Source organism: Nycticebus coucang, chromosome 14 (assembly GCF_027406575.1).
Source record: "Nycticebus coucang isolate mNycCou1 chromosome 14, mNycCou1.pri, whole genome shotgun sequence".
NCBI classification, from domain to species: domain Eukaryota; kingdom Metazoa; phylum Chordata; class Mammalia; order Primates; family Lorisidae; genus Nycticebus; species Nycticebus coucang.
The window spans coordinates 30,964,432-30,976,699 of record NC_069793.1 but is presented as its reverse complement, the minus strand read 5'-3'; the positions used below and the strand labels follow the sequence as shown (position 1 = coordinate 30,976,699).

At 47.3% G+C, this 12,268-nt stretch overlaps 1 protein-coding gene across 2 annotated transcripts; it reads right to left on the bottom strand.

Moving 5' to 3' along the window:
• Positions 1 to 500: 500 nt before the first annotated feature.
• LMO2 (LIM domain only 2) lies at positions 501 to 11,960 on the bottom strand. Of its 2 annotated transcripts, none has more exons than XM_053562924.1 (4): positions 11,703 to 11,960; positions 11,352 to 11,577; positions 6,736 to 6,951; positions 501 to 1,472 (listed from the first exon to the last, which is right to left on the bottom strand). In XM_053562924.1, the coding sequence occupies exons 1-4, from the start codon at positions 11,707 to 11,709 to the stop codon at positions 1,253 to 1,255; spliced, it is 669 nt and encodes a 222-aa protein (XP_053418899.1). In that variant the 5' UTR covers positions 11,710 to 11,960; the 3' UTR covers positions 501 to 1,252. The 2 variants fall into 2 exon arrangements, with proteins under 2 accessions (XP_053418899.1, XP_053418900.1); XM_053562925.1 differs by having other exon boundaries at positions 11,809 to 11,960.
• Positions 11,961 to 12,268: the final 308 nt, after the last annotated feature.

Below are 12,268 nucleotides of genomic sequence, written 5' to 3'. Positions count from 1 at the left end.
TCAGTTCATGGTGGCCACCGGGATGGGTGTCTGCTTTAAATCCTCAAAGTAAGGTCCTCTTAACCACTTGTCATAAAATACCTTGAGATACCCGTCTTGGAAAATCGAAGTGTCAAGCTCAGCATCTTTCCCACATTTCAAACTAGGTAATTACCTTTTCTCCCAAAGGGAATCTGTTTTATGAATTTGTGTCCTTTCTAGGTTACAAGTTTCCCAAAGGCAGTGATCTTGCCTTCCACCACTCTATACAATGTTGAAGTGAAATGCACATTTTACAATAATTTAATTATTCTACATTCCTCTGAGCTACAAGATGACCTGTTATATAATTGCCAGTAATGTAGAAATGTGCCTGCCTCACATAAACCCTTGCAATAAATGAAGTTCTGATTTGACCTAGAAGTAAATTGCTTATTTACTTCTCCTTTACCGTAGAAAAAGCAGACTATTTTCCTGCTATCCCAATGGTTAAGTCACTATCAAATGAACCACACTCCATCTCAGTCTGTCATTTTTATTAAGTCTGCAGAGTCATTTATTTTTACTACACACAACAAATACTTTGATATAATCTAAGATAATAAAATAGGTGAACGACTTTTTTTTTTTTTAAGATTTATATTTGTATAGAAACAATCTGTGGAACGCCTCACCTCAAAATGAAGGTGTCTAAAAACAGTGATTCATCAGCATTGCTTTAAATAATTGTTTGATTAAAAGTTGTGGTTTCCATTCTCAAGTGAAATGGGTCTCCATGCGGTTCTCCAAGGGTCCAAAGCTTATGGCTTGGGAAGGTGGCCAAGAAAAAAAAGAGTGGCCATTCTCCTCTCTGTCCTGTCCATGTATGGAGTATAGTGATTGGAACTGGGTTGGTACAGAGGCCAGGAAGAAAAGAAATCAATTGCACATCTCTAGTTGGCCAAGTGTTAAAGCCCTAACAAGTCTTTACCCAACCCCCTATCTGTAGAGGTGAAATTCCATCATAAAAGCACAGCACAGTGTGCTTGCCCCTAAATGGTGCTTTCTTTTGCTAATCGTGGCAGTTACTAAGAATAGGCTGTGACCACAAATTCTCCCTATGTACTGGTCATTTTGTCCCCTTGAAGTCTTGGCCCTCACATTAGTTCACTTGAATGCTATGTCTTGGTGTCCAATATGGGTCTACTATCCCCTAAAAAAAGCTTCACCCTCCCTCAAACTCCCAAAGTGCCCATGAGTGAAGACCCGGAAGCGTGTCCAGGTGCTCACTGGCCTAGATCATCCCATTGATCTTAGTCCACTCGTAGATGTCCTGTTCGCACACTATGTCGGAGTTGATGAGGAGGTACCTGTCACCCACACAGAAATGCTTCTGACAGGCGGCACACTTGAAACATTCCAAGTGATACACTTTATCTTTCACCCGCATCGTCATCTCATAGGCACGAATCCGCTTGTCACAGGATGCGCAGAGACCATCTTGGCCAAAAAGCCTGCAGCGAAAAGAAACAAAAGCTAAGAAGACAGTGAGTGGCAGGGACAATCCTGCAAGACAGGGTTTGGGGACCAGTTCTAGAAAGGAGGCTGAACATCCAAGATGTCAGGAAGCCAGGAAGGGTCGTTACCCAGAGGGACTGCAACCAGGGCAGCCTCCCCCAGTGGGCAGAGAGTGCTGGCAGAAAGCTGGCATTTGGGGGTAGCATAACTCTTCCCTATTCTGAGCCCTCTCTCTGCCTCCAGCAACTTCTCCCCATTCTCCTAGGCTGCCCAGGCCCTGCTTCTGTGGATGACACTCTCAGCTGAAATGATCTGTGATAAAGGCTCAGGCAAGTATTCCAAGAGGAATTGGAGAAATGCAATGGTTCCCAAACTGGCCTGTCAACAACCACTGATAACAGCCACTGATTCTACCCATGGGGAGGGCGGACCTTGAATACCTCCAATAAGCTGCAAAGCGCATCCCCACCTGTTCATTTCCTGGGGCCCCAGGTACTGGGAGACAGGGAGTTCCACAGAAAACACGTGGCGCCTCCAGAGATCTAGAGGTCAAATGGCATCTCTCCATAATGAATGGAAGATCTGCACTCACAGTCCTCACTGCCCCACAGCGATGAATCTTCAGGAGAACTTCTCTTCTGACATTTAATCCAAGACCCACCTAAGCCTCAGTTGATCAGTCACTTACTTCAAGTAGTACTCTCAGTGTCAAGGTGGGAGATACAACCTGGTAGAGCTCAGTGCAGTTAGGTCCCAAAGACTTGGGACCAGAAATATCTGCACTGTCTGGAAACTGGTTAGGAATACAGACTCTCAGCCCTCAGCTGAGACAGTCAGGGGAGAAGCCCAGCAGTCAGCCTATTAATGAGCACTTCCGGGGGACTAGGAGGGAGGTTGAAGCCTAAGAAATCAGCTGTGAAAGTGGAATAATACAAGCACTGGAGACAGAAGACACAGCTTCCATGTCCAGGACCAGCCGTGAGTACCGGAGTGACCCTTTGGTTTCTCTGAGCTCCAGTGAATGGCAGCAATCACAGCATCGATCTCACTTGCTGTTAGAGAGACCAAACGGAGCATGTCAGAGCACCAATGGTTGGGGGCTAAGCCGGTGCCAATTACGTGTTAACACATCTCGATTATATTCCGGACCGCCCCAGTCTTACAGGAAGTTTCACATGTGGCTGATAACATAGCACACTAGCAGGTGGTTTCTCCATAAAACCTTTAGGACTTAGGGTAAATGCTTGTTCTTATTAGAACTTATTATCTTCAGAATGTCAGAGAAATCAATTGGTAATGTTCTGAAAGCTCATAAGAGAGATAAGGGCAATAGACAAATTTTGCAATATTTGGGCAAAATTAATGTAATTAAGAAGAGGTGGTCTGTGAGTAGAGAGCTCATTATTAGAGCCAGGGATGGCTAATTTCCCTCTGAATCCTGCTTTCCATTTGAAGGTCTCTTGAGCATTTTCAAAGCACCGCCTGGGAGCAAACTCATTACTGGGGGAGATGTTTTATCCTAACACAGCAGATGGTGAAGCTGTAGTAACTGCCACATTGGAGGTCAGAGAGTGGAAAGACAGTTCTGGTTTCCTGACTGTTCAGTAAGTTGCGTTTGGGCCTGAGCAAGGATAAACGACTGAGAAAACAGTGTGCATGGAATGAATCCAACTGCCTGGGGTGTGAGATCCTTCAGAAAGTAGGGAGCTTATTAAAGGGAAGTTGGGGGGTAAATTACAATACACATCAGGCAGCTAATGAAGGGAAGGACAAAGGACCAAATTTAGGAGACAAGTTCAGATCCCAGCATCACCTCTCACTAGCTAGGTGACTCAAGCAAATGACATCCCCTCACCAGGCTGTAAAGCAAGGGAACTGGAAGAGAAGACCCCTTAAGTCCTCCTGGCTCTGGTATTCTGAGATTCTAGTGTCTCGGAGTTGACACTTAACTTGAGCATTAATGTCTGGCACCAAGAATTGGCATCTCCGGCTGCATATCCCAGAAGCAGACCCGGAGGCAAAGATTTATGTGCAAGTGATTTATGAAGGATGAACTCGCAGGAAAAACCTATAAGGAGGCAGGGATGGAAGCCAAGTCGAGTTGCGACCTCAGGCAAAGGCCCTCAGAAGGGAAGAATTTGGAGTATAAGTCGCGCCCTGGCTCCAGGAAAGGTTGTAAGGCTTTGGTACTTTTATAGTGTCTGCTACTGGTTAAGGTCCCCTGGTGGGGTGGGGGGGTTGGGTGGGGGTGGGCATACTTTTGGCTGGAATAGATGCAGGTAGTGGCTGTTGAAAGTAAAACCATTAGAGCAATGATTTTCAACCGGTGTGCAGTGCGCTGCTGCTGCGCCCAGAACATTTTAAAAGATCATTAATTATTTTTGAAAGAAGTTCAAAGCACGGTAAATGTGTTTTGTTTTATTCTTTTTTTTTGATCAACATAGTTTAAGTGTGCTGCTGAAGTTTAACTATAGGTTCCAGTGTGCCGTATGATAAAAAAAGTTTAGGAAACACTGCGTTCCGGGGGGTGACCCCCAAAGCACACGAAAATTGGTAAAGGGGAACTCTGGAAGGCCAAGGCTGGTAGATTGCTTGAGCTCATGAATTTGTTGTTTGTTTGTTTGTTTTTTTGTAGAGACAGAGTCTCACTTTATGGCCCTTGGTAGAGTGCCGTGGCCTCACACAGCTCACAGCAACCTCCAACTCCTGGGCTTAAGCGATTCTCTTGCCTCAGCCTCCCGAGTAGCTGGGAGACTTGAGCTCATGAATTTGATCAAGAGCGAGACTCCATCTCTAAAAATAGCTGGGCGTTAAGATGGGTGCCTGTAGTCCCAGCTACTTGGAAGGCTGAGGCAGAGGATCGGTTGAGCCCAGGAATCTGAGGTTGCTGAGAGCTGTGACACCACAGCACGCTACCCAGGGTGACAAAATGAGACTCTGTCTCTAAAAAAAAAAAAATTTGTAAAGGGGGATCGAAGGGTATCTGGGCTGTGTGCAGACATTAACAGCTGCTGTTGATGCCAAATAAAACAGTCCAGAGTTCCCTTCTGAGGGACTTTGCCTGAGGTTGCAACTCGGCTTGGCTGCCATCCCTGCCTCCTTATAGGTTTTCCCTGAGAGTTCATCCTTCATAAATGACTTGCACATAATCCTTGCCACAACAGTGGCAGGGGTTCTGCATGGGGGTCTCATGAATATTTGAGGCTCAGTGTCTGAGAAGGACTTTAACAGGCAAGTCAGCCATTGGGAATCCTCCTGGGAATAAGTTACCCCAGGAGGAGAGCAAGAGGAACTGAACCTGATCAGAGGGTTCAGTTAGTTAAATGACACCCCCAGATATGCTAAGAACACAGGTAAACAAGTCCACGGCTAGGGGACCATCCCCCAAAGCAAAAACAATGTTTCTCCTCTGTTAAGACGGGTCTGGCCATAAGCTTTCTGCTACCCATTTTCATAACAATAATATAAATATTAAAGGATGGCTGGAACCGCCTGCACTAACACAGTTAATTAACATGTTGCCTAGGAATGTGGCAGGGAGAAGAATTATGTCATGTCACCAAGACACAGTTAATTAACATTGGGTTCTTCCAGACTATGTTTTTTTTTCTCTCCTTTTTGAAAATGGAAAAGATTAACAAGCCCAGGCAGCACTGGCTTTATCTAGAATGTTACATAAAACGGTAGAGAAAGAGAGAAGCCCAGGCTCTTTTGACCTCACTCTATCTGCACTTCATTTAGTAAGATTCAAATGATTTGACAGGGATGTAGTCTGGGGCCCAGCGGGAATCATTTACCCGTCTGCTTTCTGACTGACATGGCAAAGTGGGAACCAGCAAAATCAGGTCTGTATTTATCCCAGTTCTATTTTCTTTTGACTTAAAAAGAAAGAAAATGGACCAAAATTATAAGCATAATCATTGAAAAAGCCCTACTTATTTTCTTGGAACCAACAAACTTGTAAGGTCTTTATCAGGGAATTTAGGAGGAGAAAGAAGTTTATCTATTGGTCTTTGGGTAAACAGATAAGCTTCCTTCACTGTGAAATTGCCTGAAGATTTTTTTTTTTTTTAATGTAAAATGCTTTGAGGGCAAATTTGGGAGGAAGAGCTGGCCCAGCAGTCAAGGGCACCCAAGTCTAAACAAGCTTCTCTGGGCTGGATGGTCCTAATGTATGAAGGCTGCATGCTTCACAGACCCTTGGCTACAGGAAGGCGGTGAAAAACTGACAGCTACACAGTTGAGCAGATCTGACAGTAGAGGGCACAGGGACAGTTACCTCTGCAACAGCTAATATGCAACTAGGAATGCTAGTACATTCCAGGCAAAGGTACTTGTTGAGTGCTGGAATATTCAGATGGCCAGCAGTGTGACTTGGAGCACGGGAGAGGTCCTCAGCTCCTGTCTCATCTAGCATCGTCAAGTTCCTATTGCATCCTTCCACTCTTCCAACTATCTCCTTATTCATTAGATTGGAAAATACTTAATGATTATGCCATAAAGGTAAGTTATAAGAGCAACTAACAACTATTTGCTACTCATGTACCAAGCCAAGTACTTGACTTGTATTATTCCATCTAATACTTAACCACTTCCTTGAAGTAGCTACTATTATTATCTCCATTTTACAGATGAGACTTAGGAAGGTTAAGTAACTTGCCCAAGGTCACAGAGCTAGAAAGCAATGGTGTTGGAAATCAAACCTACAACTGATTCAGAAGTCTTTGACCTTATGTCCTTCAGACTTCCTCCCTCCTAGGAGACTTCATGCAGGAACATGCTGTTTTTGCATTTCAGATCACATAATACGGGAGTCATACAAAAAATAGTTACAACCTATATCTATGTTTTGAAACATTCAAACGAGCTCCTAAGAACCCACCCCCCAAACTTATAAATTAAGACACCTCCAGTTCCTATGACCCCTGGTGTGTCCTCCTCCACCCTACCCTGGGTCTGCCCCACCCCCGGAGGGAACCACTCTCCTGAATTTTGTGTTTTTCATTCTCTTGCCTTTAAAAACATTAGCATTTTATCCCATAGGAGCACACCCCTGAGAAGGTGCTTCCACAGTAGGAAGAAAGGACAACTTGTTCTCTGCATGGGGAGCTGAGATTCAGCCTGCATGGCCTGACCTCTCTGGGCAAGTGGTGTCCAAGCCCCAAGCAGGAGTGGGGGGTGACACACACAGGTGTCGATGTCCATGGACCACCCAACCTCCCTCCAGAGAGCCTGGGCTAGGGGGTGGGGGGAAGATACCTGAGATAGTCTCTCCGGCACAGCTTCCGGCCCAGCTTGTAGTAGAGGCGCCGGCCCACCTCACCCAGCCGGCACCCACAGAGGTCACAGCTGAGACAGTCCTCGTGCCAGTACTGGTCGATGGCCTTCAGGAAGTATCGGTCCCCGATGTTCTGCTGGCAGCCGCCGCATGTCAGCAAGGATGGGGGGATCTGCAGCACCTCATCCACTGGTTCCCTGGAGACATGGCCAAGCATTAGGGACAACCTCACGGGCTGAGACTAGCAATAGGGGTCGGGGATCACTCTGGGCCAGACAGGGAGCCTTACTTGACTGGCTTTTAGTGATGTAAGAAGGGACAGGACGACACATCTCTTGGCCAGATTACAGACAGCTCTAGCTAGGCTTGGGTTAAGACCTTATGCCCTAGGTTCTCTAAGAAGTTAAGGCAGGGCACCAAGAGGCGTCAGGGGCAGCCGAAGGTGGCTGAGAAACCCCACCCGTGCCCAGCACTGCCTGGCCCCTCTGCCCTCTGTTCTGCTTTCCCCCACACTCTCCTGTGACTTTCCTCTTCTGTCTTCACAGCTCTCCCTCGTTTTCTTCCTCCTATCCCAAGCACCCAAGAGCTCTGCCTAACCTCAGGGCAGGCACTCAGGACTAAAAGAGCTTCTCCCAGGGTACTAAGAGTCTGCAAATTCCCTGTTGACTCTATGTGCCATTCTCCAGCCCTTCCCAACTGCACAACAGCAAAGGCAAAGAAGAAAGAACACGACCAAAAATTATTTTAGGTTGCTTTCCCTTTCCAAAAGAAAAATCCCATTGGGACGTAATAGGAATTCTCCCTATTTGTTTCAAAAGAAATCTCACATTCTATCCCTACTACTGAATGAATCCTTGAAGAAAAACCCCAGGTATAAGGCCACTGTCAAACTTGCAAAAGACATCACACAGACCTTTCTTTCCTCACCTGAAAAAAGAAAATGTTTTTTTTGAGACAGGGTGTCACTGTGATGCCCTTGGTAGAGTGCTGTGGCATCACAGCTCACAGCAACCTCAAACTTTTGGGCTTCAGCGATTGTCTTGCCTCAGCCTCCAGAGTAGCTGAGACTACAGGAGCCCGCCACAATGGCTGACTATTTTTTGGTTGCAGTTGTTATTGTTGTTTAGCAGGTCTGGGCCAGGCTCGAACCCGCCAGCCTTGGCGTATGTGGCCAGTGCCCTACTCACTGAGCTATGAGTGCCGAGCCATCCTCACCTGAAAATTTTTACAACAGCAATAGTGACTTGGATTTAGGAAAAAAAAAAAAAAAATGAGGAGAAGGCAATGCTTATTTTAAAGATAGTGAAAGGAAACTAAATAGATGCTGAAATCTCAATCCAGGCGATTAGTTAATGGTGGGCCTGTGATACGTGTTCTTTCATTAAAAAGCCAAGCATAAAGTCTCCTGTTCACTTTGCTTCACTGGAACCTCAACATTTTTGTTTTACATTGTAAAATAAAGAACTTTGCCAAAATACAATAAGGGGAGTGGAGGGAATGGTTCTAGCACCACATGGGACATAGGAAAAACCTGATACTTGTTGATTTGTAATAATTAACAAGTGTTCTCTGGAACCCTGCTTAAACACAAATATGTTTTTTAAAAAATCTACTGTTGCAGAAAATGGACCTTCTTCCAACTGGAAATTCCCAAAGGGAGTTTCCTCCTGGGTACTTTCGAGGTATAAATCTGTGTCTCCTATTTCTAGCTAGCACTAACTTACCAGGTGACCTTGTGTCCTAATTGGCCTGTGCTCACAGAGCTTAGCACCTATTATCCTTAGGGACAAGAAGCTCAGGTGATCTGTGTTTATAGCACACTCGGACAACTTCAGGTGACTCTGTCAGGTAAAGTATGACATATTCCCAGCAAATATTCATTCATTCAAGGATACTGAAACCAAGCCCTTATTTTGCAGATGAATATAAGAATGCTTCATGAGATTATCAAGGAAATGTGAAGCTCAAGCCAGTTTCTTTGAAAAACAAAATCAAGACCACAGTTTTAAGAATTCACTGAAGCCTAACTTACTTTCCTTTGTTTCTACAGATTGTACATGGGCGGCGCCTGTGTACAGGCGCTCCTCAAGGAGTAGGGCGCTGGTCCCATATGGCAGAGGTGGTGGGTTCAAACCTAGCCCGGGCCAAAAACCACAAAAAAAAAAAAAAAAAAAAAAGCAATCACTACAGATTGTACATAAACCTCCATTGTCCCTTCCAATAACTAATATCCTGGCCTCTACCAGTGCATCAACTCAATCACATCTCTTCTTCCCTGGCTCTCCCCTTACTTGGGGCTTTCAAAAACACTCATGGCACCTGGAGCACACTGGATGCTCTGATGCTGACACTGCCAACCGACTGTGAAAGAGAATTTGCACATAGCTGGTGCGAAACTGCCTGAAATTAAAATGAAGCACTCTGGTTACTCACAGAGAGGCAGCAGGGGCCCCCAATTGCATGGTGAGGATATCTCTATGTTTGTGAATTCTGGCCGTTTTTCTGCCTGAATGTTTCGTTTTTGTATGTCTGGGCAAGTCTGTGCAATTTGGAGACACTGATTGTCATGACCCAAGTTAGCTTTGAATAAGTACATGAAGAAGCAGCTAGCTGGATAGTGGGCTACAGCGGGAATGTAAAGGAAAGAGCCATGGTGATGGCTTGAAATGAGATAGAAAGGATAAGATATTGGCTCTATTTAGCTCCCTAGAATTAGTGATACCATCACATTATCTTTGGTGGACAATCCAAGACAATAACTAACAGAATTAATTCTCAAATTAATATATTCTATTCTCCCAGAGCCTGTCCTGAATATTATGTCTGAGTATCCCTTCAGCTTGGATTTCTGGGATAATTTCCGAGAAGGGGGTGGGGGAAATATGTGCTGCAGCCATTTCTCAACTAGGACGTCCATCTTTGATTAGACTGGGTAACAGTGAAGGATGGTGCAGGTGAGCCTCCATCAGTAGAGGCCTGCTGTGTTACAAAGTTAGGACATTTCCATTTTCTAACCTTGGCGAAAAAGCAAACTTTGAAAAGAGCAAACTTCCTTCAGTGAACTGAAACCTCCAGATTTATCCTCTACAAAAAGGAAGAGTCACTAAATTCTGCTGATCAAAAAGGCATTAGGCACCAATTCATCCAATTCACTCCCGTATTGTATTCCTATGATCTTGCCCAGTCTCTGAAACTCAGAGCTCAGTCCTAATTCTAAGTTTATAAAAAGTGAACAAACCACCCTTTAAACCCACTGTTGCATAGATGTATACTTCTAAAAGAATTGTTATTTTTCTCTTGGGAATTTGTTTAAGGAAGCTGGGCTTTTGTTATAACAAACCCAGCTCCCTATAGAACTGGTGTCTTATCCTTCAATGCTGAACAGTGATATTTATACGCTCATTGGATGGTGGTACTTCCGGTGTTTATTGAGAACGTGCTGAGCTTTTATGCCAGTAACTGAGGGTAAAACGCAGGTAAATAAACACCATAGAAAGCTGAAATTGGGGAGGGAGGATACTTCAAGCAGGAAAGTACAATTCTTTTAGAGCAGGAAAAGAAAAAACAAATGCCTCTTTAAAAGCACAAATGGACAAGTCATTAACCAGCTCCTTTGGTCCTGTGTAACAAATCCCTTCAAAGGATTAGATGAGGACTTCAAAGGAACAAAAATTCTCAAAACCAGACAGCTAATGACTCTTAAAAGGGCATTTGCATTGACAAGAAAATGATATCTTAAACACCCCTGGATCCTTATGTTTACACTAAAGAATGGATTGGGGGTACGGGTTGGGGATAGAACATTCCATAACAGTGGGAGGCTGAGAAAATAGATGCGGCCTCACTACAGCTTTGATTCCCCGACCCGAAAATCCTCTCGAGACTATGACAAAAGCTATGGCATTGCTTCCCAGAAAAATTCACCTATGCACAAAATAGTGCACTAACTTCTGAGGCTCACGGGCCCTCATCAGTGGACCTCGGGAAGGGGGTACATGAATCCGGATTTAACTGCCCCAGAAGGCTCTGGAGGCCAGAGAGCTCCCAGGTGGACTGGTCGGACCTCTCACCAGCTAATTACCCGCGCAGCTGGCAGCCGCTCCATCTGCGGACCGAGAAGGAGGCCATCGGGGACCCCCAAAGGCCTCCACTTGGAATGTTCCCCTTTCCAAGACCAAATGGACAAAGAGAGAGAGGGTCGTGAAGGAGCGAGACGAGAGGAGGGGGCAGACTCAAACCCAGAACGCTCTCTGGACTGCACCTGCGCGCCTCCACGCTCCCTCTGTGCCTGCTCCAGTGCAAACTTTCCGGCCCGCGGCGGCTTTGGGGAGAGTCCCAGCTAGCGTGGAGGGGCCCGCAGAGGCTCCCAGACCGATCCCCTCTTTCGGCCGCCCGCCGCCCAAGTCCCTCTCGTAGCGCCCCGAGTCACCCGCGAGGGAAGGGAAGCCCTTTGCAAAGCAGAGGGGGCCAAGGGTACGCTGCGGGCGCGCACCTACAGCCCCCATGGGGCCGCCCGCGCAACCCCTCCTCACCCCGCCGCTCCAGGGCGCGAGGGCAGTGCACAGATGGGTGGCCGGGGCAAGAGCGCCACACTTACTCAGACGGGTCCAGGCTTTTCCTTTCGATGGCCGAGGACATTGGGGAGGGAGGCGGCGTGCCGGGCGGTGGGGCCGCTCCCTTTGTGGCGCGGGGCTGGCTGGCTGCCGGGACTCGGACCCCCTCGGGTGCTCGGGCGCCGCCGCCGCCGCTCCTGCGCCTCCGCTTGCTTCGGCGCTCCGGCGGCGAGCTCGCCCCTCCGTGCTCAAGGACAGTCACCGCGCTCCCTTCAAACGCCAAAGAGAGAGAGCGAATCACCGGGCTGCGGGGGCGCCGCGGCCGAGGCAGGGGCCGGGGCGCGCAGCCTGGCCCCGGCGGCTGCAGCAGCTACTGCTGCTGCTCAGGACTTAACCTTCCATCCCGGTCCCGCCGCTGCCGCCGCCCGGTCCCGATCGCGCGCTGTCGCCGGCTCCGCGCCGCCCACGGGGATGGTGCGCGCCCGCCCGAACCCCTCGCACCTTCAGCCGGGTCGCGGCGCGCAGCTCACAGCGGAGGGCAGAGGGGGCGGCGGCCGGGGGGTGGGGAGCGCGTGCGTCTCTCCCCGGGCTTCCTCCTCTCTCGGGAAGGTCTATTTTCACTCAGCTTCCCTCTGTCTCTGGTTTCATTTCCTTTTTCCTGATCGCGATTCAAATACAATAGAAGGAAATCACATTTAAAGAGACAGCTGCCCAGTTCCCCCCTCCCCTTTTTTCCTTTTTTTTTTTTTTTTAACGGGGCTCCTGGGTATTAGCAGTACAAACAGCAGCATCAGGACTGACTTGGTTTCTTAAAGGGACCAGCGTCGGGGACAGGGAGAGTCGCTCAGTGGACACCTCTCCATGGCGAAGAGGCTGGGCAGTCGCTAAATCATTTTTTAGAGCTTGCAACCTTCTGTCTTTTCCTTTGGGTTTAACTAAGGCTGAAAGTAACCAACGGGCA

Coding starts and splice junctions, on each gene's coding strand:
- LMO2 (XM_053562924.1), bottom strand. Junction 6,952..11,351: donor AAAAGCCTGGACCCGTCTGA/GTAAGTGTGGCG, acceptor CCATGTCTCCAG/GGAACCAGTGGATGAGGTGC. Junction 1,473..6,735: donor TGCCGGAGAGACTATCTCAG/GTATCTTCCCCC, acceptor TTTTCGCTGCAG/GCTTTTTGGCCAAGATGGTC.